The sequence below is a fragment of the Babylonia areolata genome, chromosome 7 (assembly GCF_041734735.1).
Source record: "Babylonia areolata isolate BAREFJ2019XMU chromosome 7, ASM4173473v1, whole genome shotgun sequence".
NCBI lineage: Eukaryota > Metazoa > Mollusca > Gastropoda > Neogastropoda > Buccinidae > Babylonia > Babylonia areolata.
The window spans coordinates 43,947,357-43,975,270 of record NC_134882.1 but is presented as its reverse complement, the minus strand read 5'-3'; the positions used below and the strand labels follow the sequence as shown (position 1 = coordinate 43,975,270).

Genomic DNA, 27,914 nt, shown 5'->3' with positions numbered 1-27,914 from the left:
ACCCTAACATTGGGAGTGATTTTGGCCTGCACTGTGAAAGTGAAAAACCTTTCAATGATATCATTATCCATTTCCAATGTTGTTCAGAATTTCACCCAACTTTTTCATAGATTTTCCACTAACATACTTTATCATTTTGAGGTCGGCATATCTTCCAGGTCATGCCCAACATCAAACTAGTCTATACTCCATCACGTCAGTCTGCCACAGTCTCAAGCTTTTTATAACTTTTATTCCACAATCAAATTATGGTAACAATGGAGGCTAGGGAAATCAACTTGTTGCCTTTCACACCAGGCATACACCAAGCCTGCAAGGTTTTACATATTTATCTTGATTCTGACATTTCTTGGTAAATTACACATGAAAGAAGCCTCCACTCCAGGAGACAAACACAGAATGAACACAAAAGCTGAACAGAAAATGAGCAAACCAGTTTTGTAGCTCATCGAAACAAAAACAAAAAAAACTTTGTAAAACTTTTCACACGCAGTCCTCAATTTGACCACCTGCGCATCAAAACAAACATGGCAAATACACCAACCTGAAAGGATTAACCACAACCTACTTGATACACACATGGTCATACATGCACACAGATACTTATGATATATGCATGGATGCACACACTCACTTATGCATGCTTTTGTCGAATGGTTTATAAATCCCACATTTTTTATACTGAATTCTTAAGAAACTGAAGTCCAAAATCTTGTTACCCTGCCACATATGCAGCCAGACTTTCGTTTTCAGGGTATATATTTTTCAACCTACCAACCTACTGAAACATTTCAGCTGTTGTCTTTTATGCACAGGTATTTTCCCACTCACTGACTGTTCTGATGACATCAACAGAGAGAAAGATGAAGCCAGGATGAGAAGGAGAGCATTCACAAAAGTTTTCATTAAAAAAACAGAAAAGAGCTTTTAACAAAAAAAGTTTTAAGTCCCAAAAATTTTTTTTAATGTCTACCTGTAACATTTAGATTATTTGAAAGAAATAAACACAAAAAGACAAAAATGTATTCCTGGATAAACTGACATTTAAATAAGAGATTTAAGAAGAACAAAATTTTAAAAACTCATAAAACACTGATAAACTACAAATGTTAGTATTAATCAAAATGAAAATAAGAAACGGGTAAAGGTTTTCAACAAAACATTTTGAAAAAGATAAAACAAGTAAAAGTCAAAACATAAAAATACAAACCTAGAGCATGTACAGTATGGAAAAAAGATAAGCACAAAATGTATTCCAGGATAAACTGACAAATAAAAATTTAAAGTAAAAAGAGCAAAAACAACACTGACAAACTCCCAAGATTCACTTAAATTTAAATAAATTATTTAAAATAAACAACAAATGAAGCAATATATATTTCAAGAAACACTGAAGGAAAAGTGGGAAATGGGAACAGCACTCCTGTACCTCACCCACAAAACCGGCCCACCCAACCCCACCCCATCACCCACACAAGTCCCTTTCAAAAAATGACTCTCAAGGGCATATTAGGCCAAAGGCGGGGTTGCAGAACATCACTATTTCGGTCAAAAGTCATTTGAAGGGCAGTCTCCATCCCATGAATCATGGCTGCTCCTTTGCCGTACAGGAGACGCATCTCTGAGGTTCGTTTGGATCCCGGCCGTTCTGCTGGGGCACTTGACGTTCTCTTCTTCATTCCCTCACCTGTCACCAAGGACAGAACAAAGCCAGAAAAGTTAGTTTTCAACTCCAAACTTTGATAACATGATACATGTAATAATGATAATAATGAATTGCATTTGTATGCTGCCTTTCTCTAGGTAAATATAAACTAAAAGAGCTGGCAATTATCCATTCTCACACAGCTATGAAAATGACTAACCACACTCAGTCATATACACATGCACACATGAGAAGAAAACAGCTCAAATCAACAGTGGGAAAAAAAAGTCACAAAGATGCCTCAAAGAACAGATGAGTTTTCAGCTGGGGTTTGAACACAGGGAGTGTTGGATGATGCCAAAGACTGACAGGCAGTGAATCACAGGCAGGTGGAGCACAAAAACTAAACCTGTGGTTGCAAAAAGACTTTAAATTCATTTCTGGTACTTGTAGGATTTTTTCCCCTGAGGACTGTATGTGAGGAGTGCTTTTGACAGGTCAGGCAAAAATGTCCCATCAAAGTAGTGGTAGGCAAGGACTGTACTTTGTACTAATTGTAGTATATTAGATCTATGTATAGAAAGTGATCAAGACAAACACTTTCCAGCAGCATTTGTGGAACTGGGATCTTTTGACTAAAAGCAATGAAAATGCTTGAAGTTAAAACCGAATTACATAAACCCAGAGTTGAAAAATATGAGTTCTCACTTATTTTACTGTCTTTCCGTATCAGTTTGAGAGCTGTGGTTTCAGGGCTGATTTGTTTACAATACTTATGACGTTATGTGCATTAATGTGCTATTCTGAAAACAACCAGGCTGAAACAATTAACAATGCACAAAACCCCCCACTATTTCTAAGTTTTTCATGGTCTGGCCTATTTCAGTTGGTGAGGAGAGAGACGGAGACACACAGACAAAGAGAGTAGTGGTTGTTGATGCTACTTGAACTTGAAGTTCAAGCCATCTTGGTTGCACCTGTGTGGTGATAAACTGAAGAATAATAGTTAGTTTTTAATGTACTGTACTACTGTATTACTTTTTTTTGTCCCAACAGATTTCTCTGTATGAAATTCAGACTGCTCTTCTCTGGGATAGCTTGTAAGCACAGTGTAGCCCCATCCTTTTTTTTTCTGTCAATATTTTCTGTCTGCAAGTGTTTTGTTTTTGTTTTCATTGTATCAATTTGGAATTTTTCTTCAGAAATTTGCCACGGACAATGCTTTTGTTACAGTTGGTTCCTTTCTGTATGCTGAGTGCATGCTGCACATGGGACCCCAGTTTATCATCTCATCCTAACGACCAGCACCCAGATCAGTACTCACGGTCAAGTGGAGGGAGGAGTAAAAAATCCTGGTCTGTTCCTGAGCACTCCCTTCCTAGTCAGTCGTATCATCACAAAGCCACCGTGCCGCTGTATACACTTCCACTGATATATTTAGTTTCTTTTGTGTCTAGATCAAAGTACAACAGGTAATACTCAAGGATATTCAACTCTTACCTTCTCCAATATTGATGTGTTTCTCTTCTTTTTCACCTTCCTTGCTCTTTAAAGCATCTGAAGCAATAATAACAAGTTATGTTAAAGTTTGCAATGCCTCCTGATACAAAATTATTCAATTTTCGTATACCTCTAACAAAAAACAATCAAGCAGGAGTCGCTTGCTCATCATTCACAATTTTTACTTTTCATAAAATATCTTAAAAATGTTTCTGGAAAAAATGACCAGATCAAACAAAAGAAAAGAAACTAGCACAAGAAAAGGACATAATTATGTGAAAAGAAAATTTGGAAACTTGTGTGACATTGGCTCCTTTTTCTTGTTCAACTATGTCATGTGTATGCAAGTACATAATGTACATGCGCATGTAAACATGTACATGTGTGTGTTTGTCTCTGTACAAACATTAATTCATCTCAAATTGTTGGATCTCATTCAATGTAGCTTGGAACAATACATTCTTTGTTTGAATATCGTAAATAATTAATCCATTTGAATTTTAACTTTAATCAATCAATGTGACAAACAGAAAGAGACTCTTTTGCATAAATCTGAGCTTGTGTGGTAAAAAGAAGATGGTTGGCTTCTGCGAAACTTAAGAAATAAATACAAAGAGAGCTATCAAATATTAGCCACCCAGCATTACAATCACTCAAACTCAGGTCAAAGCAAGCATATTTTAAACTGCTGGACATACACACACACACACATGTGCGCATGTGCACATGCACATGTACACGAACGCACATAAAAGATTAAAAATAGTGAAAATGTTGAGAGCAGATTTCAGGCGCTGACAGTGTCAGTCAAAACAACAAGTCCACCTACCTCTCTCTTGTCTGTGCTTGTGAGTGTGAGCAAAGAAGTCCAGCAGTTCCTCCGTGATTTGCATGTCCTCCTCCTTTTCTGCCCCCTCCACTGCAGACTCTGTGGTCTCACCCTGCCCTGGTTTCTCCTCCTCTGATGACTGTGACAGTGTAGAACAGTTTGCTGCCACGTCTCCATTTCTCAGGGCCATTTTCATTCGCTTTTTAGCGTTTTTCCGTCTGCGCCTCGCTTTCCTGTTGCGAATGGTTTTCTTGTTGATGGGTTTCCTGAATGTGTTTGCAGGCTCAGTGCTGTTTGCTGCTGTCTGCTGTCTTACAGCTGTCTGATGAGTCATCGTCATGTTGTATTGCTCCACCACACTTTTGTATGTCTCCATGTGCTTCTGACACCACATTGACACATAGTGGTAGTGGCGCCAATAATGGTTGAAACACTCATGTTCATACCACTTTCCCTGCATTGACATCCAGTCTGGATACTGCAGTCCGCTGTCTGATGGCCGGCTCTGATTAGAGCTTTGATGTGCACTTGGCTTTGTTTTCTGGGAAGGCTGACTGACTGGAGTGTGTTTGGTTGGTTTAGGTTCATCAAAAATTGCAGCAGAGTCATCTTGTTCACTTTCTGCCTCCATGTTGACATCAACAACATCCTGTTCCTCTTGTTTAACAGAGATGTCCAGCGGTGGTTTGTAAACTACAGTAGTGTCACCCTCGTTAATGGCATCTGACGATGTAATCTGAGATGATGTGTCAATGTCATTGCTGCTGGTATCAGTCTCATCAAGTGACAAGTCTTCAGTGACTGATGTCATAGTCGCTGTACTTATTCGGTCATCCTCCATTGTTGTCCTCTTGCCACGTAGATTATCTGAAAGTAAAAACAGCAATCAATGTCAACTTCACTTTGGATTCATGATTAATCACTGTGGAGAGTAAAAACAACAACAACATCTGTTCTGTATTTTAATCATTTTCACAAGATATTCACAAGGCATAATAGTGAGAACAAAAGTCAAAACATTCAAAGAATGTACAGACACCATGCAGCATACAAATGTTGTACCCCGCAAATAGTGAACTCTATCAAATATCCTGCATAACCATACACAAAGACCTCAGCTCAAAAACACACATTGATATTCATAGATGAAATCTGCTCCAAATCCAACAAGATTCTCTGCAGAGGATAAATTAACAAGAGGCAAGTCCTTCAAGACTCACTTGTGATACACGCTTTATCGAGTAAAGAAATCATGAGAAGAAAAAGATATTCTAAAAAATTGTTAAAATGTGTTCTGTGTTAAAACTTATACATATATTTACACACACACACACACACACACACACACACACACACACACACACATACCAGTATATCTATAAGCCTGGGAAAAATAAAAAGCAAAAAAAGCATGTGAGTAAGATTGAACCATGCATGTTCAGTTTGGAAGCAAGTAGACTTATCCACACCACTGCAGTGCATCTGACATCATTCGAACAAATTTTATATTTAAAGCTAAGTGTTTTTTGTTTTTTTTTAGTGCAATAAAGATAGTATTATATTGGAAGTAACAACACCATTTAAATCAAGTTTTTTTTATTGCTGTATCTTTTTATATCAATTATTAAGAAATTCTTTTAATTCAGAAGTAACGGATACATTGTCATTGCCTCAGGCACACCGCAACATATTGCTGTTTTCTCAGGATCTGCACAGATCAGTCTAGACAAGGCTGACCAAAACTCAATGAAATGGTGGATTCATTTTTTCTTTCATGTTTAGTCCAGTTATTTCAGTGTCCGCTTTAGAATATTTATATGCAGTAAACATGTCAATGGAGTAGTTAGTGTCACTGTATGTGTTCTGTCCAGAATTTGTGTATCTTTTATTTTAATTGCAAACAAGAAAAATGAGTGTCATGCCATCCTCTTACATTACCTATGTTCCGATAACTGGGTAATATGGTGTTGTCGGATCCGGAATGAGTCTTAACAAAATAAACCGTTAATGAACCAGAACTACAGCTTATTTTGGAAGACTTACAACCTATCAATGGTATGGCTGTGAAGATTTTTTTCTTACTATATGATATTCAAGCTAAATTTGGTATTGGCTGACAAAGTATTTCCAGAGAAAATGGCAATGTTAAAGTTTACCATGGACACACAGACATACATACACACACACACACACACACAGACAGCCGAACACCGGGTTATAACAGTCAAAAATCAGCTCACAGACCATCCTCTGTTTGATCATTCCTGAAATATTTACCTTCTGTTGGGATCCATTCCAACAAGACATTGATCAACATGAGAAAGTTCACTGTTCAGTGATACATTATGAGCTTTATGCTGAGGCAATATCATGATATATCATGTAAATGCAATGACCCAGCAGTTAAAATGACCCACTCTCCAACACCAGTGATAAGTGTCAAGACTGGCCATGCTGTACAAACTACATGATGTGGTGGACATTAATACTCTGAAACTGATGTTTATCTTACCACCATTTCATCAACTTCACTCTCACACTGAAAAGTTCTTTAGACTGTCTGCAGGATCAGATACAGATAGACTGGATTCCAACAAGCTGCAAAGACCAACAATTGGACCCTTTGTTACAATAAGTAAATGTCTGTATCAAGGGTCTGCCAGGCTAACAGCTGTGAATAAATTAATATCTTCTTTTCAAAGGGAGGAAGACCAGAAAGGGGAGGTGAAGGGTGACTCTGTCTTCTGGCTGATTCCTTTCGTAAAAAAAAAAAAAGAAGGAGAAAAAAACAACAACAACCATTATTTCCTGTTTCCTCAAGGCCTGACTGGGCGCGTTGGGTTACACTGCTGGTTAGGCATTTCCTTAGCAGAGGTGGTGTAGCGAGTAATTATGGATTTATTCGAACGCAGTGACGCCTTCTTCAGAAACTGAAACTCCCTCCTTAAGTGACCGAATTGTCACTATTAACTATGGTCAGTTAACTGAAGGGAAAGGAAGAGAAAAGGCTGACCACGTTACGGCTACTTTCAATTTCACATTATTTTTTGTTGATCCGTTTTCCCACCACATAGCAGACAATCCTTTGGAACAACAGTCACGGTAATTTCATGATTTAGTGCCATAAATTCTCAAAGTGTTATAATAAAGACACAAAGGGATTATGTAAAATGATAAATAAACTACATATAAACAAACCCACCCACATAAAAACACTGAAGTCTGTTCCTTTTGTGAAATTACTTTCTGTCGAAACCATGTCTATTTTAACGGAACCCACCCAAATTCACACAGGATGCTTGAAGTGGTGCTTGAGGCTCGTTCACCATCAGGAATTATTATAATGCCTGCGAAGCGGTTCAAGTCTTATTTTCCTACCTATACATGGCAAACAGGATTATAGAACGCCGATGAGTTCGCACAGTGGGTATCGAGACAAGACTTGAAGCTGTTTACAGTTACACCGCCGGTGCTGTTTGTGTGTTGTGTTAGGTGCCATTTCTCCACTGTGGGAGACTGATACTTATACCTGTTTCATACCTGTTACACACGTTCGCGCGTTTGGGGGTGGGGGATGGGGGTAAATTGAGTGGTATATCGCAGATAAGATATATCAAAAGTGCAGCACCACACTGGCTAACCGCTGAACACCACTTTTATTATTATCATTTTATTAGTATTACTAATATTATTACTACTACCTTTTTCTATATTATAATTATTATTTATTTATTTATTTATTTATTTATTTATGCAAGCTTATCTATTATTTATTCCCCCGTTTTTTTTTGTTTTTTTTTTTTTTTTTTTGTTTTGTGTGTGTGGTTGTGTGTTTTTTTTTTTTTTTTTTTTTTTTTTTTTTTTTTTTTCCCAAGGCCTGACTAAGCGCGTTGGGTTACGCTGCTGGTCAGGCATCTGCTTGGCAGATGTGGTGTAGCGTATATGGTTTTGTCCGAACGCAGTGACGCCTCCTTGAGCTACTGAAACTGAAACTGAAACTGAACACCACTTCCAAGCAATTCAGTGTTGCTTTTTACTTGTGTTTCCTATTTCAGATTTTTTCATACAATGCCAATCGAATATCCAACAGAAAAATCAGTTCTTTCCATGCGTTGGTCCTGCTCTTGCAATTTCTTTATCCGCATGGAACTTATTAGCGTTCTGGATACATGTGATACTGGAATAGTTGAAACTTTGAAATGTTTGGGTGGATTTTGATAAATTTGGGCACAATTCACGTTTTGTGTAATACGTCACAGTTTATGTGTTGCTGAGAAAGTAGATGACGCGAGCACAATAACATTCAGAAAGTGAGAGGAACCACGTTCATATGAGTCAACTTCAAGTGGCTGTTGTCAGTTGGTTCTGACTAATATACGAGCAATACAACATCACAGGTCAGTGACCTTTTGTCTTAATTTTACTGCTTAGGACCAGTAGAAATACTGTTAAAGGATCAACTAGTTAACGGCTAAGGTTCTGAACACAAAAGCTTCGTTCCATTTTATCATGTGTGTGTGTGTGTTTAAAAATATTAAAGGTGCAAAAGCGAAAATCGGGCTAATCAGACTCCCAGGACATCGCATTGTGGTGCTACATATCCATCGTTGAATGTTTAACACACACACACACACACACACACACACACACACACAGAGTCTCTCTCACTCTCTCTTTCTCTCTCTCTTTCTCTGTGTCTGTCTGTCTCATACACACACACACACACACACACACACACAACACACATAAGTCTACTAAAATGCTTCACAGTTTGTCAAGGCCGTACATATACAGGCATCACCCCATGAATTTACCTCCATCGATTATTCATGAGGAGCATCTTCCAGTCGAGCTTTCTATAGTCATTCAAGGATTTTATCTGAAGTACTCTGTTCAGATGACACTTTCAAAATAGCGGATGACAAAACACAACATAGCCCTATTATAGTGGGTCTAAACAGCAGTGTGTTACAAAAAAACAACAACAAATAAACAGAAAAATGTTTGTGATATTGCTGCCCCAGATGTTGCAGAAGTTTTGCAAGTCATTGTTGATGATGAATGCAGTGTTAGGTGTGGCAAAACCTTGTCAGATGGTTAGCTTGACAAGATTGAAACAGAGAACTGACGATTTGCAGAGAGAAGGTATGGTAGTATTAGTTGTAAAGCTAGAAAAAAGTGAGAGAGTGGAACAGGAGGCTGAGTATAGCTCTGTAGTTGACCCAGAGTTGAACTGAAAGAAAAACTATCCGTGGATTAAGGGCAGGAAAGGAGGGATGGAGTGATGAAGGGGGTGGAACAAGTCCTAAAATATTTCTCCTACGTGATTTTAGTAAAGCATGCTTGCATTTTATCAAACATGGGTATCGGCTATTTCCTGCAGGTAAAATTTTAATTAAATGGTACTCAATCTTCTGCACTTTATGCCAAATGGGTCACGGTTATCCTCTTTGATACTGTCTGAAAGAGAGCATGATGTAAATAGGTGTGGCACAGGTAGGCACACACACACGCTGCTCATATGTACAGTGATATACTGTGTACACATGCACATGCATGCGCATAGACATACTGATAAAGACATATATATATATATATATATATATATATATGTATATATATACTTTCTGTCTGGTTAAAGAAAAATGTTTTTGCTGTGCTGTTTTACTTAAACTTTCACTCAGGTAAGTCTTGATCCCTTCATGGGTCAAGATTACATTTTGACTTGTCATTATGTAATGCTTAGGACTTTGTGCAAAACCTATATTTGTATAAACATCTTCCACAAGTTCCAGTAAGCTGTTAGTGTGTTATCATGTTCACAGCCTACATGATGGACTAACCCATCATACTGCAGTTGCATCTATATTCATATTGTCTACATGACAAGTTAACCTTGCCTAATTTTCCTTCTGCCAGAAATATATATAATGTGTGTGTGTGTGTGTGTGTGTGTGTGTGTGTGTGTGTGTGTGTGTGTTATACATCTCTCTCTCTCTCTCTCTCTCTCTGTATATATATATATATATATATATATATATATATATATATATATTTATAGACACACACACATAGTGTCATGACTGTGGTTAAACCCACATGATGACTATATTTCAATCATGAATAAACAAGAACACTGTCCCAGTATGGTATATGGTGTGATCTGTGGCTTAAAGCATTGACCAGCTGCCAACCAGATCAGAATATGAAATGAACAAGTAGTCAAAATCACTCATGCCTTAGGCTGTGTTCAAGGAAATTAAATGTTCTGGAAGTAGGCCTTTCAGAGCTCAAGTTCTAGTTTAGAATTCTCTACCAACGACTCTTAGAAATGCCACTGATCTACATGCCTTAAGTCAGATCTGAAAACTTACCTTTTCCGTAAGCATTTCTGTTCTAGGCAGAACAGTTAAACAAAAGTCTGTTTTGTTAGCGAGTCTATTTGTGCTAGTGTTTATGTAATCCGGTTGAGCCACACTGTGTGTAGCCTGGAGGGGGCGGGGTGGGTGGCAGGTCAAGGGTGTGTGCGTGAGATGGGGAAGAGGCAAGCACAACCACCCAGTTATAAATCTATAAGTCTATTGAGCTTGACAAGGATGAGGAAAGCATGTGAGAGGAAGCGGATTGGAGAGGGGGTGGGGATGAGGAAGAAGAGGGGGGGGGGGGGGGGGGTAGGAATTTTGATTATAACACACAGTTTGTACAAAAATGAGTATAGTTTTGATTGTTATTTTAATTCAGTAACAAACACCTTGGATACTAGAACTTCATTCATTGGGTTTTTTGTGTTTGCATCCTTGTTTTAGTTGCTATTTTGACTTTTGTTGAAACATTCACAATGATATAGCTATGTTTTGTGTAATCAAGAAATATAAAATTACATTGCTAAATTCACTTCATTGTCTGAGTGGCTAAAAAAAAGTGGTTCAGGAAAACATTTGGTTTACATGTTTTTTACAACAACAAAAATAGCCTGTAGTATTTTTTTTGTTAATTTATACCCGTTTTTATGGAAAATTCCTTTGCAGAGTCCCTGCAGCAGGAGTTATGTTTTCCTGGCAGTAAATGGGTCAATAACAATTATTATTATTAACTGACTCCAGCGCAGTGGTAAAAATATGTTCCTGTTGAATTTCTTTTCATAACACACACACACACACACACACACACACACACACACACACACACACACACACATATGTATATATATTTCTATATGTGTAATGTTTTTTTGTCCGAATTTTGTGTGAGGCAGTATATTGGTCATGAATAAGTTGTTTCCCTTTTGTCCCTTTTGGAAGCTCCATAAACGCGCGCGCGCGCACACACACACACACACACACACACACACACACACACACACATTTGCATGTTCAGCATAAACTGGGAAAACATGGCTTTCCGTTTACCTGTAATTCAATGTCAAAAAACTCACAACAGAATATTTTAGAATAGTGTTAAAATCATTCAGTGTTGGAACTATACACTTTAATTCATAAACGCAGTATCAGTCATCACCCATGCCTGCTGTTTTTTAATAGATAAAATTGTAAACATGTAATTCTATGTATGTAAAATTGTAAACATGTAATTCTATGTATGTTTGGTATTATTTCTCACATTCTGAATACATAATCAGTAATGTTAGTGATCTAGTCTCTTAGAAGGAGGTAAGAGAGAAATTAGGTTTAATCAGTATGGGAAATCATGTTATGTTGGTGACCTAGGTCTCCTAGTGGGAGGTAAGTGAGAAAGTAAGTTTAATCATTATGGAAACTCACGTTTTTCCCAAAACAGAAAAAAGGATGGCTGTGCCTTATCTGAAGTTAGCTATCTCCTTTAGTCCTTGAGGGTCAGAAACTGAAGAGATACAGTATCTCTGTTTTGGGCCAGTGTCTTCTTTGTCTCATGCGCAGTTAGGTTTCCTGCTGGGACTTCGACTGTTGGAGACAGTCGATTAGTTATATTTCTTAGTTATAGATTGCATCTTTTCCATTTGAGAAATAATTTTAGTTGACTCCTTTGGGTTGAATCACCGTATGCTGAATACTCAACCCGCTGTGCAAAGCTGTTACTGGTTTGGTCAATAGATAGATTTGAACTTGTAACACGAATAGCCTTGTCATCTGTGCACTGTATAGAAAGTGTAGTGGTGTGAAGGAACAAGTCAACAACAGTGTTGGGATTTGTGTCATGGTCACCTTATCGTGTTGATTTCTGATTCATTCGGCACTGATGAAAATGGAGGTATGTACACGATGAATTCAGCATGTCTTGTTTGAGCAGTTTGAGTTTGTGAATGTTAGTTTTTGTTAGTGTCAGCATGTACACCCTCCTGAAGCAAAGATTCATGTGCTGGCTGGGACACATCATGTGAATGGATGACGGGCGAATACCCACACTAGAGACCTCCTGTATAGAGAGCTGGCCCAGGGAAAGCACCCTGCAGTGCTACAAAGATGTCTGCAAATTAGACCTGATATTGAAGACCACGGGCATCAACCCCAGACACTTCGGAAGCTGTAGCCTGTGATTGATCATACTGGAGGAGGACAGTACAGAAAGGCCTCTACAAGTTCAAAGAGACAGTACAGAAAGGCCTAAAGCTACTACAAGTTCAAAGTAGAGGTCCAAAGAGACACCTGCCCAACAGTTAAAGATGAAATGGCAAAGAAGGATGGCCCAAATTCTGACTGACAGACCAGCATCAGACTTCATCTGTGCAAAGTGTGGGAGAGACTGCCGTTCCTGAACAGGCTTACACACACACACACACACACACACACACACACACATGGCAGCAAAAATCATGAATTATCAGACATTGGACTTGTTCTTGCACATGTCATGGGCGCTCTTTCGACGTGTACATTTTCCTAAGAGATTATGCAACACCAGTCGTATTTGTCTCCAGTTTTCAACTGACAGGCCCGCAAAGTCAGTTTTACAGTTTGCAGTGTAGAACGTCAAGCATTTATACTTTTGATGAACACACACACACACACACACACACACAGAGACATGCACATTCGTACTTACATATTCACATATGCATACATACACACAGAAAGAGATGTATTTTCTTGCATGCATGTTTGTTTTTATTTTTATACAGACCTTTGCTTAATGATATTCTATAACAAACATGCATGTAACTATGACTACTTAACTTTTTAGTAGAATAATCAAAACATTTTGAAAACTTTTTGGTTATTTTTTATAATTGTGATCCATCATTTCATAACAGCAGCAGTCTGGCATGAGCCATATGTTTCCCACTTTGTGATGAATGAATTGGTCTTAAGGTCCAGCTCATGATCTGACTTTGTTTGTGACACCAACAGCTGTCCAGTAGCAGAATTTATGCGGGTTGCCTGAACTGCACAACTTCAGTGGGTGCCAGCACAACCGAGCGTCCTGATCAAGACTCTGCTGCCCAAGCAATGGAGGATTTCTACATCGGTCTCTTCTTGGCCATCTCCTCCAGTCTCTTCATTGGCACCTCCTTCATCTTCAAGAAGCTGGGGCTGCTGCGACTGGCGAAACTGTCTGCCACCAGGGCTGGTAAGGTTGTCCAGTCCCATTGTGATTCAGTTCTGATAGATATTTGTGCTGCAGACCAGCCGGTATGGAAGTGCTGTCCAGTCTGATTTTGATTCAGTTCTGATAATTTGTACTGCTGACCGTCCACTATTTGTATTTGTATTTCTTTTTATAACAACAGATTTCTCTGTGTAAAATTTGGGCTGCTCTCCCCAGGGAGAGTGCGTCACTACACTACAGCGCCACCCATTTTTTGGTATATTTTCCTGTGTGCAGTTTGATTTGTTTTTCCTGTCAAAGTGGATTTTTCTACAGAATTTTGCCAGGAACAACCCTTTTGTTGCTGTGGGTTCTTTTATGTGCACTAAGTGCATGCTCCACACGGGACCTTGGCTTATCGTCTCATCCAAATGACTAGCGTCCAGACCACCACTGAAGGTCTAATAGAGGGGGAGAAAATATCAGTGGCTGAGCCGTGATTTGAACCAGCATGCTCAGATTCTTTCACTTCCTAGGTAGATGCGTTACCTCTAGGCCATCACTCCACTTGCAGTGCTGTCCAGTCCCATTGTGTTTCAGTACTGATAACTATTTGTGCTGCAGACCAGCTGGTATGGAACTGCTGTCCAGTCTGATTTTGATTCAGTTCTGATAAATATTTGTACGGCTGACCAGCCAGTATGGCAGTGCTGTCCAGTCCCATTGTGTTTCAGTACTGATTACTATTTGTGCTACAGACCAGCTGGTACAGCAGTGCTGTCTTATCAGCTGTCTAACAGCAGATCTGTCTTATCTGATTGTGTTTCAGTACTGTTTTTATATTTATATTATAGACCAGGCATTATTGCAGATCTATCCAATCCGATTGTGTTTCAGTAGTGTTTTTCTATTATACTATAGACTCAAGGTCAGATTGTGTCTCACTTCTGTTATATAGACCATCTGTTGTGCTGGTTTTGAAGATCCAATCAGTTGCTAAGCAACTGTATTCAGCAGTTATATTTGTGTACCCCATGTGACTCATCTTCTTTGGAGTTATCTTCCTATTGACACATGCATGGCAACACACACACCCATCCGTCATGTAATTGTATTGGATTATGATATGATATTGAATTGCATTAGTTTTTGTCACATCAGATTTCTTGGTATAAAGTTCAGGGAGAGCATGTTGCCACAATGTGGTACTAACCTTCTTCTCTTCTCTTTTTTTTTCTGAATGCCGATGTATAATTTGTTTCACTGTGAAAGTGGATTTTTCTTCAGAAATTTGCCATTGATAACTTTCTTGCTGCTGTGGGTTCTTTTACATGTTCAAAGTGCATGTTGTACTTGGGACCTTTGTTTATCATCTCATCTGGAAAGTCAGAATCATCGGATGAAAACATCAGTGTATTACTTTCAAAAATGCATGTCACACTTTGGACCTTTGTTTATCTTCTGATGTGGAAAGTCAGAATGATTGGATGAAGGCATCTGGTACCTTTGAAATGGCTGTATCCACAGGCAGAACATGAGCAGGACAGAGAGCAGTAATCACAGTGTGTTTTGTTGTGTGACAGGGCAGGGCGGCTATGGCTACCTCAAGGAATGGATGTGGTGGGCAGGCATGATTCTCAGTAAGTCACTTTCCTTTGTCCGTCCTGTAGTTTTCTGAAGCTGTCTTGGTGTGGGTGTGGGTTTGAGAGAGAGAGGGAGAGAGCCTGACTGTATGTGTGATTTTGTGCGCTTGTGTGCATACTTGAATGTGTGTAGGATGTATGCGTGTACGTCATTACGTGTCTTTGTTTGTATATGATAGTGAGTCTCCCAGTGTGTGACTGTATGTGTGTGTGTGTGTGTGAGAGAGAGAGAGAGAGAGAGAGAGAGAGATTACAATTCTCTCTCTGTCTGTCTGTCTCATTCTCTCTCTTTTCCCCCTCTCCTTTTTTTTTTTTTTTTTTTTTAACCTGTCTTTCTTTCTGTCTCATTCTCTCTCTTTCCCCCCTCTCCCCCCTTTTTTCTCTGTCAATCTGTCTCATTCTCTCTCTTTCCCCCCTCTCCCCCCTTTTTTCTCTGTCAATCTGTCTCATTCTCTCTCTTTCCCCCCTCTCCCCCCTTTTTTCTCTGTCAATCTGTCTCATTCTCTCTCTCCGACCTCCTCCTTTTTCTTTTGAAGATTTATTTGACATTGTTTATTATGTTCATAGTATACTATAACAACAGTTCACTCTAACATTGTCAGCACAATCAGTTGTAACGGGTCATATGGCCCATACAATAAAATTCTCGCGTTCTCTTACCCCCGTCTCCCTCCTTTTTTCTCTGTTTGTCAGTCTCATTATCTCTCTCTCTTTCCCGTCTCTTCCCCCCCCTCTCTCTCTCTGTCATTCTCTCTCTCCCTCCCCTCATCTGTCTTTATAATAATTTATATAATAATAATAATTTATAATAGTGGATACATATCCCCATTACCAACACAGTGATAATCAGTAGTGATAATGTAGCTGTATGATATATAATTTAGTTGTGTGTGTGATGTTTACAGTGACCCTGGGTGAGTTTGCTAACTTTGCTGCCTATGCCTTCGCACCAGCCACCTTGGTGACCCCCCTTGGAGCACTCAGTGTTCTGGTCAGGTGAGTTTCTGTGTGTCATGGGGGATTCTTTTCTGGCACCCTTTTGAAATGTACTCGTGGGGATTTGGGAGGATCTGTCATATTGATTGTGATTGATGGTTCTGTTTGCGTTTGTGTGTGTTGTTGTTATCAATATTTGTATAACGCCCGAGTTGGATCAGAGACCAAGCTTTGTGTGCTTTACAAACACAGTCATTTGCACGACAGGCTGCCCATTAGTGTGGAGCTGACTGACAGCTGCCATTAGGTGCTTATCATTGGTTTCTTTAGTCATTCAGCCAGGCTTTCAATCACGTGCACAAGTACACATGTATATTATAATGATTTTTTATTATAGAATTTTGCTTGGGGCAACCTTTTTGTTGCTGTGGGTTCTTTAACATGCATTAAGCAAATGCTGTGCACGGGACCTCGGGTTTATCATCTCATCTGAATGACTAGCGTCCATACCACCACTCAAAGTCTTGTGGAGGGGGAGAAAACACTGGTGAGTGTGGGATTCAGTCCCGTGGGGTCAGAGCGTCTTGCATCCTGGGTGGTTGCGTTCCCACTCTACAGTGTCGGAAGATGCTGAGATCTTCAGGAATTTTGGAAACAATAAACGTTACGTGATAAGTGTGGAGCCCAGGCATTGCAGTGTTGAGAGCCACAGCTTGGTGAGTTATGACTGAATGCAACAGTAGCATCTGTGTGAAGCTTACTGCTGGTGTCATGTCATCAGTGATGGCACTAACAGGTGCAGGCAGTACGGTGTGGTTGCAGTGTGGTGACTCTAACAGATCAGCGTGGTGACTCTGACAGATCAGTTTGGTGACTCTAACAGATGAGTGTGGTGACTGGTGACTCTAACAGATGAGTGTGGTGACTCTAACAGATCAGTGTGGTGTGGTGACTCTAACAGATGAGTGTGGTGACTCTAACAGGTCAGCATGAGGACTCTAACAGATCAGCGTGGTGTGGTGACTAACAGATGAGTGTGGTGACTCTAACAGGTCAGCATGAGGACTCTAACAGATCAGTGTGGTGTGGTGACTCTAACAGATCAGTGTGGTGTGGTGACTCTAACAGGTCAGCATGAGGACTCTAACAGATCAGTGTGGTGTGGTGACTCTAACAGATCAGTGTGGTGTGGTGACTCTAACAGGTCAGCATGAGGACTCTAACAGATCAGTGTGGTGTGGTGACTCTAACAGATGAGTGTGGTGACTCTAACAGGTCAGCATGAGGACTCTAACAGATCAGCGTGGTGTGGTGACTCTAACAGGTCAGCATGAGGACTCTAACAGATCAGTGTGGTGTGGTGACTCTAACAGATGAGTGTGGTGACTCTAACAGGTCAGCATGAGGACTCTAACAGATCAGTGTGGTGTGGTGACTCTAACAGATCAGTGTGGTGTGGTGACTCTAACAGGTCAGCATGAGGACTCTAACAGATCAGCGTGTTGTGTGTGACTCTAACAGATGAGCATGAGGACTCTAACAGATCAGTGTGGTGTGGTGACTCTAACAGGTCAGCATGAGGACTCTAACAGATCAGCGTGGTGTGATGACTCTAACAGGTCAGCATGAGGACTCTTACAGATGAGTGTGGTGTGGTGACTCTAACAGATGTGTGGTGTGGTGACTCTAACAGGTCAGCATGAGGACTTTTACAGATGAATGTGGTGTGGTGACTCTAACAGATCAGCATGGTGTGGTGACTCTAACAGATGAGCGTGGTGACTCTAACAGATGAGCGTGGTGACTGGTGACTCTAACAGATGAGCGTGGTGACTGGTGACTCTAACAGATGAGCGTGGTGACTCTAACAGATGAGCGTGGTGACTAACAGATGAGCATGGTGACTCTAACAGATGAGCATGGTGACTCTAACAGATGAGCATGGTGTGGTGACTCTTTAACAGATCAGGAAGGTGTGGTTTCACCATGTTGACTCTAACAGCTGAATTAAGGGTGATGTGGTTTCAGTGCCGTGCTGGCCTCCAGGGTCCTGAAGGAGAGGCTGAACCTGCTGGGCAAGGTGGGGTGCCTGCTGTGCGTGCTGGGCTCCACCATCATGGTCATCCACTCCCCTAAAGAGCAGGAGGTGGGCTCCATGGAGGACCTCAAGGCCATGGTGGCTGAGCCAGGTGAGGCCAGGTGTTGGCTGGATGGGGTGGTGTGTGTGTGTGAGGAGGGGGTGTGGGGGGAAGGGGATGTGTGTGTGTGTGTGAGGGTGTGTGTGTGTGAGGAGGAGGTGTGGAGGGAAGGGGATGGGTGTGTGTGTGAGGGTGTGTGTGTGTGAGGAGGGGGTGTGGGGGGGAAGGGGATGGGTGTGTGTGTGAGGGTGTGTGTGTGTGTGTGTGAGGTGGGGGGAAGGGGATGGGTGTGTGTGTGAGGGTGTGTGTGTGTGAGGAGGGGGTGTGGGGGGGAAGGGGATGGGTGTGTGTGTGAGGGTGTGTGTGTGTGTGTGAGGTGGGGGGAAGGGGATGGGTGTGTGTGTGAGGGTGTGTGTGTGTGTGAGGAGGGGGTGTGGGGGGAAGGGGATGGGTGTGTGAGGGTGTGTGTGTGTGTGTAAGGAGGGGGTGTGGGGGGAAGGGGATGGGTGTGTGTGTGTGAGGGTGTGTGTGTGTGTGAGGAGGGGGTGTGGGGGGAAGGGATGGGTGTGTGAGGGTGTGTGTGTGTGAGGAGGGGATGTGGGGGGTTAGGGTGGGGGGTGCATGTGTATGTGTGTGTGTGTGTCTGCGTGTGTGTGTGTGTGTGTGTTTGTGTGCATGTGTGTGTGTGTGTATGAGTGCCTGGAGACAGCATTTGTTTGGAGGAAGGGGAGGGGGTGGGATACAGTATGGACCATGTGAGGGCCACGTTGGCTGAACAGAGACTGTCAGGAGCAGTGTGTGGTGTCTGTGTGCACACATAGTAATCATATACACACACATGCATGCACAAACACATACACATACATTGCATGCATGCACACACATACACACGTTCACAGATATGAAATTGCACAAGAATACAGATGAATATGTTGTATTATGTACTCAAAAGCACAAACAAACACCGTTCACTGTGTTCCATATGGACACCCATCTCCACCTGCAGGGATGCCGGGGGTCTTTCAGTATAAATAGCATCCCCGCCTTCTGGAAATTCTGTGCTAGAAAAAAAATCCTCTTTCCTATCACTGTCTTTGTTTCTGCCTTTTTTTCTTTTTACTGTTGTCTGCTTTTTCTGCCTTCCTGGTCCATTCCCCTTCCTTTTTTCATGCAAGCCTTGACACTTTTTTTCTCTTTTCCGCAGTCTATGATGTACTATCTGTGCTGTTTTGCTCTGGTGATTAGGTAGTGAGATGTAAACACTAGGATGGGCACTAGTTGCCCATTCTGCAGTGTTATTTGACTTTTTTAATGTATTTTTTGTTTAACTTTGAAGTATTGTTTTTTCCCTTTTTATGAATGTTTGTAATCTGGGGATGATAAATCACCGTTAAGCGGAATGGCTGGCGTCCTCAGCATGGCCTGGTCTTATTTGCCATAAGGAGCTAAATGGTTGGGATACTGTGTCATGAACTATGTTTTGTGGGTTTGTCTTAGTGTTTATATGTAGATGTGATAGATTTGTGTTGATGCGGTTGAGCATTTGTATGGTTTGACAGTCCTGATATGGCCCTGTGCAGTCTGCTGGACTATTAGGAACAAGAACAAGAACAATGGACACCCATCACACACACAATTCACATCAAATCATGTTGCTTATGGCATTGCTCACCACTAAGGGACCATTTCAGGGCTGCTCACAAAGATCGAGAAAAGCATGTTGAACTATAGTTGAAGAAAAAATTATCCTTTCTTGATGATGGAAAGAACTGTGCATACCAAAACCAAAGTAAAACCTCAACAGAACCACCTCAGTGTGAACACGACAAACCTTCTTTATCTTGTGATTTCAAAATCCCAACAGAAACACCTGAGCATGTACACTTCAAATCTTGTATATCATGTGGTTTCAGGAATCCCAACAAGAACACCTGACCATGTGCACTTCAAATCTTGTATATATTATAGTTTTACAAATCGCTACATAAACACCTGAACATGTACACTAACAAACCTTGTATATCTTGTGGTTTCGCAAACAGTCCCTTCCATCCCAGTGTTTTCCATTTTCAGCGTTTGTCGTGTATGCTGCCCTGGTGGTCATTCTGTCCATCTTCCTCATGATCCACACGGCTCCTCGCTATGGCAACAAGAACGTCCTGATCTACATCACCATCTGCTCTGGCCTGGGCTCCTTCACAGTCATGGGCTGCAAGGGGGTGGGGGTGGGTCTAAAGGAGACCTTTGCAGGCATCAACCAGTTCACCAACTGGATGTTCTACATTCTGCTCTTCGTGGTGGTTACCTGCATCCTCATCCAGCTCAACTACCTCAACCGTGCCTTGGACACCTTCAACACGGCCGTGGTGACGCCCATTTACTACGTGTTCTTCACCTCCCTGGTCATGGTGGCGTCCATGATCCTCTTCAAGGAGTGGAGCAGCATGGGCATTCAGGACATTCTCGGGGACCTGTGCGGCTTCCTCACCGTCATCTGCGGCATCTTTCTGCTGAACGCCTTTAAAGACTTTGACATCAGCCTGAGGAGTTTGCCTGGGTTGAACAACAGTGCGAGCGGCTCCTCCTCCTCAGACAACAACAACTGTCTGACGTTGAGCGATGATCACACCTTTCTGCTGAAGAACGGTCCGGCGGAGAGTGTTCCGTCTGAGGTGGTGTCAGTGTATCGTGACGGTCCCAATGGGCTTTGATGATGTCTTATCTATATTGACTGTATGCCTGTTCCTTTTAGTAACCACCGCCTGCTCAAGGTAATCCAGATGTTGAGCAGACTAATGACTGTACAGCAGTGATTCTGTGTCAGGATGTAATCTTTGTTTATTAAAAAAAAAAAAAAAAGCACACACTCACACACATGCATATGCACACATATACACACAAATACACAAACAGAGACATACACAGGCAAGCACTGCATGTGCACACATGTATTCACACAAACGAGGAGACGCACATGCATGTACACACACATACAGTAATACACATGCACACACACGTGCGCGCGCACACACACACACACACACACAACTTTGCAACAAAACGTTCTTGAATAAAGCCATGGCACTTTGTATTCACAAGGAATATATTACTCATAAAATTATCATGACAATTAGTCTGACACAGAAACTGGTCTTTCATTGATGGCTGTTGTGATAAATCATCAGAAACAGCTTATCAGTCGGGTACAACTTCTGTCATTAGTATTTGTTTACAATGTCAGGTTTCTGCCAAAGTGCCAGATGTCAAGGTTTATTTCTTATGGAAATTAGTTAGTGTCATTAGCAGGATGCATGTTCAGTATCAGATGTGGACTTGTCTTGAAGACGAAAATGCAGTATTTGTGTTTGAAAGTAGATCTATGCCATTTTAGTGAGTTTGTAAGCAAAAAAACAGCCCAGTGGAGGAAGTCTTTAATGGCAGAATTGATGAAGTGTGAACAGTACTGTTGGTTGGTGGTGGTTTTTCGTTTTGTTTTTTAAGGGAGATCTGCCATGAAATGCAGCTTTTCTTTCTGTCTCACACACTCACATTTACACTCACACTCACACACACACACACACACACACACACACACACACACACACAGAGGTCTTGTCTGTCCTGTTACCTGTCTTTTTCATTTTCGTCTTTCATGATATGTCTGAGTCTCAGTGTGTAAGTGTTACATTGCATATTTTTCATATCAGTTATCATATAGTGTTACCACGTCAAGCTCCTTTTGTCCATGTCTGCTAACAACTTCACACATGTATATATATATGTGTGTGTGTGTGTGTGTTCACACTTCAGCATATCCATATATACATATACATACGTATACACACACATTATACACATATATATATGTACATTTGTCACTTGCTGGTATAGAAAATCTGCACAAGTAATGTTTCTCTTTCTAAAGCACAGTCAAGTTCGCACTGTCATGTCAAGAACAGCTGATAAAGAAATGTATGGAATTAGTTCATCAGTCAGAGATACCACATTTCTTGTGATGAGGAAATGTATAGAATCAGGTCATCAGTGAAGGATACTACATCATATGATGATGCAGCCAGCATCTGTGCAAACCTTACATGCATAATACGGAGATTGTATGTGTGTTCCCCTCACATACGGAACTGTATGTATGTTCCCCTCACAGGCAATACCCAGGCGTTTATCATATGGTCATTGTTCAGCAGCCTCAGAAGACAGAAAAGTGGATATGTTGTGTTAGAGGAAACTTTTTTGAAGGCAGCGACTGCGGAAATTTGCCTTTGCTTCTGGATGTGCCTTTTGTCTATACTTCTAAGACGCTTCTCTTGAGCGAAACACAACGACAACAGCTGAAAATATTTTCCCTAAATATTTGAATGGGGATGGTGGGGGATAGGCTTGTGTGTTGATTCTAGACTAGAAAAAGGAAAGGTTCTGTGTATTAGATTTTGCTTGTTATTTGTCCGGAACGTACAGTCTCTGAAATGGCTAATGATTTGATTGAATGGGCTTTTCTTTTGACAGAATACTTAATGACTTCAAGAGTCTCACATCTTTTGGGCTTATCAGTATTTTGTTGATAAATTAAAGCTTCCTCTTTTAACTGGTAAATAGTGTTAAGCTTTCTTAGAATAGAGAAAAAATCCATTCATCTCAAAACTTGATTTGAAAAGAATGTATTGTTCGTTCATGCTTGTTTGTCTATTTTTATCATTACCTTACAACTGATGAAAGAATTAGATCTTCACAAAGACTATTCAAAATTTAATGATTACTCTTTCAGAAGTAGTTTGGTGAAACAGAATAGTTGAAGGAAAGAAAAACTGTTTTTAAAAATACAGCATTTTATTTCAAAATCAGATCTTGATATCAGTGACCTGAAAGTATTACTGTTAGTATTACTTTTTTTCGAGTGAAATCAAATCAAACAGCACCTAAAATGTGCTTGGCTGATATACACGCTGAAGAACAACTTAGTTTCTTATATTCTGGGGGGAGGGATCTCACATTAAATTTTCTAAAAAGTTTAATTCTGTGGAAACACCCTCTGTCAGCATATCCATTATTGAGATTTGATGCCGTTAAGAAAGTGAGAAATGTAATACATGACGGTCGTCAGTTACTTTTACTGGAACAGACTTTGTATGAGATTGGTTTTTTTCTTGTCACATGTTTGGGAGAGTCTGGAAACATTTTTTTTCCCTGAAAATTTTGAACTCATAATGCTTGAATTATGCAACATCAGCAACACCAGTTTGATTTCTTTGAAATGAATCAGTATACTTGTATGTGTCTAAATACATTTAATGAATGTGAGTATTGTTTGCTATTGTTTTGTACATACATTCTGATGTCAGTACTGAATTACAGCTAATTTTTTTGTTTTTTTTATTATACAGCACAGCATTTCATTGTTAGATTCACACTGTACATTGATACATAGTTTATTGTATGCTTACTGAGAGAACATAAGCATTGGGTACACATTGCTATATTCCCATAGCCTGTCATGTTGGATGTCTGAAAGTTACTTCATCTTCATACTTGGGAATAAGTTGCTCATTTAATTTAAAATGAACTTGTTTCCTGATTTTGATGTTTAGTCTTGTGAGTTGATTTAAGAAGGGGTGGGTGTACTGTTGTCTTTAACTTTGGGATTTAGAGAAGAGCCTGTGATATAGAAAATTATTTTTTTAGAGTAATTTTTTTAAAAATTATATTCAGGCATGGAACCAGTGGAATTGTGCCTAAAGCTTTAGAAAGAGGTTTTGATCTCACTGCTAGAGTTTTGAAGGGTGGCAGTGTAAGGTCCAGTGTATAATTGTTTGCATCAGTATAGATGGTTTTTTTAGTGCTATGGTGACAAAGAGATGCCATTCTTGTAATGCCAGAATTGTGTTCCAGTCTCAGCACAGCATACAGGGGTTTACCTTTGCCTTCATGTCTGTCCTGACCTCTGCCTTTTCCCCTTCCACCCTTTCCTCCTTTACGACCCCTTCTGTACATAGCCTCTCTTTTTTTCTCTCTCTTTCTCTCTCTCACAGCCACCAGCACTTTTGATTGCGCATATGCAGAGACACATATATGGACAGGCACATCCGCACACAGACGTGCGCATGTGCATACACACTGTCACTCACACACCCTCACATGCAGACACACACACACATACATGTATGCTTGCACATGCACTGCCCCCTGAAGCCCCTCACACACACACACACACACTCTCTCTGTCTCTCTCTCTGTCTCTGTCTCTCTCTGTCTGTCTGTCATTCTCTCTGTGACAGCTTTCAGGAGTCATTATGAAAAGGAATCTGAATAGAAAGTCTTTATCAGGAAAGGTTGCATTGCTTGTTCAATGATTTTGGCTGGAGGATGTGAGCACAAGAATTGTTCTGGGAAGATAGAGGGTACAGTGTGTGTTGTGTGTGTGTGTGTGTGTGTGTGTGTGTGTGTGTGTGTGTGTTCACCATGTACACCAGTTGAAAAGAGAGAGCTGAAACTGCACAGTGCTGTAAATTTGTTGTGCTGTTTAAAGTGTGTTGATTATTTTAACATTGTGAAATATCAACTTGATATGAAATTATCATGATGCTAGAAAATGACCGCTGCAAAAAAATCATAATTACACAATGTGTAAGATAATCAGCACACTCAAAACAACATAGCAAAACAAAAAAGAAAAAAAAATCGTAACAGTTCTGTAAATATTTGTACAAATTAGACATATCACCAGAATGGAGATTACCTTATTTGATGTTGAGGGTTGAAAGTTTTGTAAGTATTTAAAATTTTATCAAGTGTTTAAATTATGACCATTGAGGGACATATGAGCTTGGTGAATCAATTGGTATTTGATACTATTGTATGATTGATTTGTTGGTGGATGTATGCAGTTTGAGCTAACATTTTTTCTACTAACAGTGTGGGCATTATTTGGTTGGTTATTTTGATAAATTGCATCATTATTTATCCATTTGTCAGTTCAGACATTTGAACACAAGGGTCATAACATATATTCCACATTCTATCAAACGTGTAACAGCACAGTAGTTAAACATACCAGTTCCATTCAGTTCAGTTCAATAGTGTAATTCATTTCCCTCAAGGAGCATATAGAAAATTGGGTCAAATATGATCATGATAACAATGGCACAACAAAAGAACATAGCTTAAGTGGACATAGACCATGGATTTAAGAGGATGAAATATCATGAACATTAACATCAGTCACGCATCCCTGGTTCACCCTGACCACCAGAACACACACCCAACATACACCATGTGGAACATTACCCTGACCACACACCCAACATACCCCATGTGGAAAATTACCCTGACCACACACCCAACATACCCCATGTGGAACGTTACCCTGACCACACACCCAACATACCCCATGTGGAACATTACCCTGACCACACACCCAACATACCCCATGTGAAACGTTACCCTGACTACACACCCAACATACCCAATGTGGAACATTACCCTGACCACACACCCAACATACCCCATGTGGAAAATTACCCTGACCACACACCCAACATACCCCATGTGGAAAATTACCCTGACCACACACCCAACATACCCCATGTGGAAAATTACCCTGACCACACACCCAACATACCCCATGTGGAAAATTACCCTGACCACACACACCCAACATACCCCATGTGGAACATTACCCTGACCACACACCCAACATACCCCATGTGAAACGTTACCCTGACTACACACCCAACATACCCTATGTGGAACATAACCCTGACCACACACCCAACATACCCCATGTGGAATATTACCCTGACCACACACCCACCATACCCCATGTGGAACATTACTCTGACCACACACCCAACATACCCAGTGTGGAATATTACCCTGACCACACACCCATCATACCCCATGTGGAACATTATCCTGACCACACACCCAACATACCCCATGTGGAAAATTACCCTGACTACACACCCAACATACCCCATGTGGAACATTACCCTGACCACACACCCAACATACCCCATGTGGAACATTACCCTGACCACACACCCAACATACCCCATGTGGAACATTACCCTGACCACACACCCAACATACCCCATGTGGAACATTACCCTGACTACACACCCAACATACCCCGTGTGGAAAATTACCCTGACCACACACCCAACATACCCCATGTGGAACATTACCCTGACCACACACCCAACATACCCCGTGTGGAACATTACCCTGACCACACACCCAATGTACCCTACGTGGAAAATTGTCTACATGTTTACAGGAATATTCACTCTCGAGAATAATATCCACCAACATGAACGATGTTTTCACGGCTGATTTATCAAATGATGCCTCTGAGTGTGTATGTATGTGTGCATGTTTGTGTGTGTGTGTGTTTGTTTGTGTGTGTGTGTGTGTGTGTGTGTGTGTGTTTGTGTTGAACAGTTGCATGACAATGTGTGTGATGGAAAAGGGGATGATCTCAGTTTTGCCTTACCCATGATGGTACAGAAAGGCTGGATTAGTGTGTTGAAATGCTTGATCTCTTCAGAGAGGTAAATGATGCAAAATGTAATGGTTTTTTTTGTTTTTTTTTGCAACATCAGTGGGTTTTCGATTCCAGATTGATTGATTTGAACAGAAAGAGAGATCAGATGGTTTGGTCTGGTTACACAGTGTGATCACACTGCCTGAAATTTTCATGTGTACATATCTGTGTGTGTGTGTGTGTGTGTGTGTGTGTGTGTGTACATGTGTGTGTGTGTGCATGCCTGTGTTTGTGTGTGTGTACATGTGTGTGTGTGTGTGTGTGTGTGTGTGTGTGTGTGTGTGTGCATGTGGATCTTGGGCAGAGAGGGAAAGAGGTTGGGGGTAGGTACAAGGCATTAATGTTTAAGATTCTGATTTGATTTTATTGAATTTTTATATCTTACATCTTTATATATATATATATATATATATATATATATATATATATATATATATATATATACTGCATGGGTAGACAGTATGAAGTGATGATAACTGTGTGTTTCAGCTGAATAATCATGACATGAATTTACAAGATTGTTTTGTTTTTTTGTTGTTGTTTGTTTTGTTGTTGTTTTGTTTGTTTGTTTTTCAGGCATAAGAACTTAAACAGAAAAATTTAGATTGGGTGGAGAGGGGGAAAGGTGATTCCATTTTCTCTCGTGTACTAGTATCCAGCTTCTCTTTATGGTAGGAATATTTTGTGACAGTTTCCGACAGTCATAGTTTTTTTGTTTTGTTTTTTTGTTTGCTGGTTGTTTTTTTAGGACAATTTTTACAGCTGACAATCCCCAAACAGTTGTTATTTCTTCAGTTCATGGTTGTGTTTTATCTCCATTGCACTTTTTTAGCACAGCAAAGCGTCATGCGTAGAAAATGAGCATGGATTTTTCTTAGCAGATAACAGATGGCTTTGCTAAGTTATAATGTAACCAGCACTCTGTAAAAGATTAATTGTGGTGATGGCTTTGTCTTGCCCCGTGGAATGATAATCATTTTCAGTCATTGTATCCTTAAGCTAATACCCACAATACAAACATATGTCAGTGTATGAAATTGAAACAAGCAATATCCTTACTTAACATAAAAAATCACACCTTGTACATTTATTGACAGATGGTCACGTATTGTCACAAGAATGCACAAATTGCAGTGTTGAATAA

The 27,914-nt window shown here is 40.5% G+C and overlaps 2 protein-coding genes across 3 annotated transcripts; one reads left to right on the top strand and one right to left on the bottom strand.

The window, feature by feature from the left end:
* Positions 1-215: 215 nt before the first annotated feature.
* Positions 216-7,209, bottom strand: LOC143284066 (gem-associated protein 8-like). The gene is made up of 4 exons (XM_076590679.1): positions 7,177-7,209; positions 3,975-4,841; positions 3,146-3,202; positions 216-1,687 (listed from the first exon to the last, which is right to left on the bottom strand). Exons 2-4 carry the CDS (start codon positions 4,813-4,815, stop codon positions 1,485-1,487), a joined length of 1,101 nt encoding a protein of 366 aa, XP_076446794.1. The 5' UTR covers positions 4,816-4,841; positions 7,177-7,209; the 3' UTR covers positions 216-1,484.
* A 1,062-nt stretch (positions 7,210-8,271) lies between these two features.
* LOC143284064 (magnesium transporter NIPA2-like) lies at positions 8,272-26,011 on the top strand. Of its 2 annotated transcripts, none has more exons than XM_076590677.1 (6): positions 8,272-8,371; positions 13,319-13,538; positions 15,080-15,136; positions 16,045-16,135; positions 18,104-18,264; positions 20,287-26,011. In XM_076590677.1, the coding sequence occupies exons 2-6, from the start codon at positions 13,418-13,420 to the stop codon at positions 20,922-20,924; spliced, it is 1,068 nt and encodes a 355-aa protein (XP_076446792.1). In that variant the 5' UTR covers positions 8,272-8,371; positions 13,319-13,417; the 3' UTR covers positions 20,925-26,011. The 2 variants fall into 2 exon arrangements, with proteins under 2 accessions (XP_076446792.1, XP_076446791.1); XM_076590676.1 differs by lacking the exon at positions 8,272-8,371 and adding an exon at positions 11,925-12,221.
* The last annotated feature ends 1,903 nt before the right edge of the window (positions 26,012-27,914 follow it).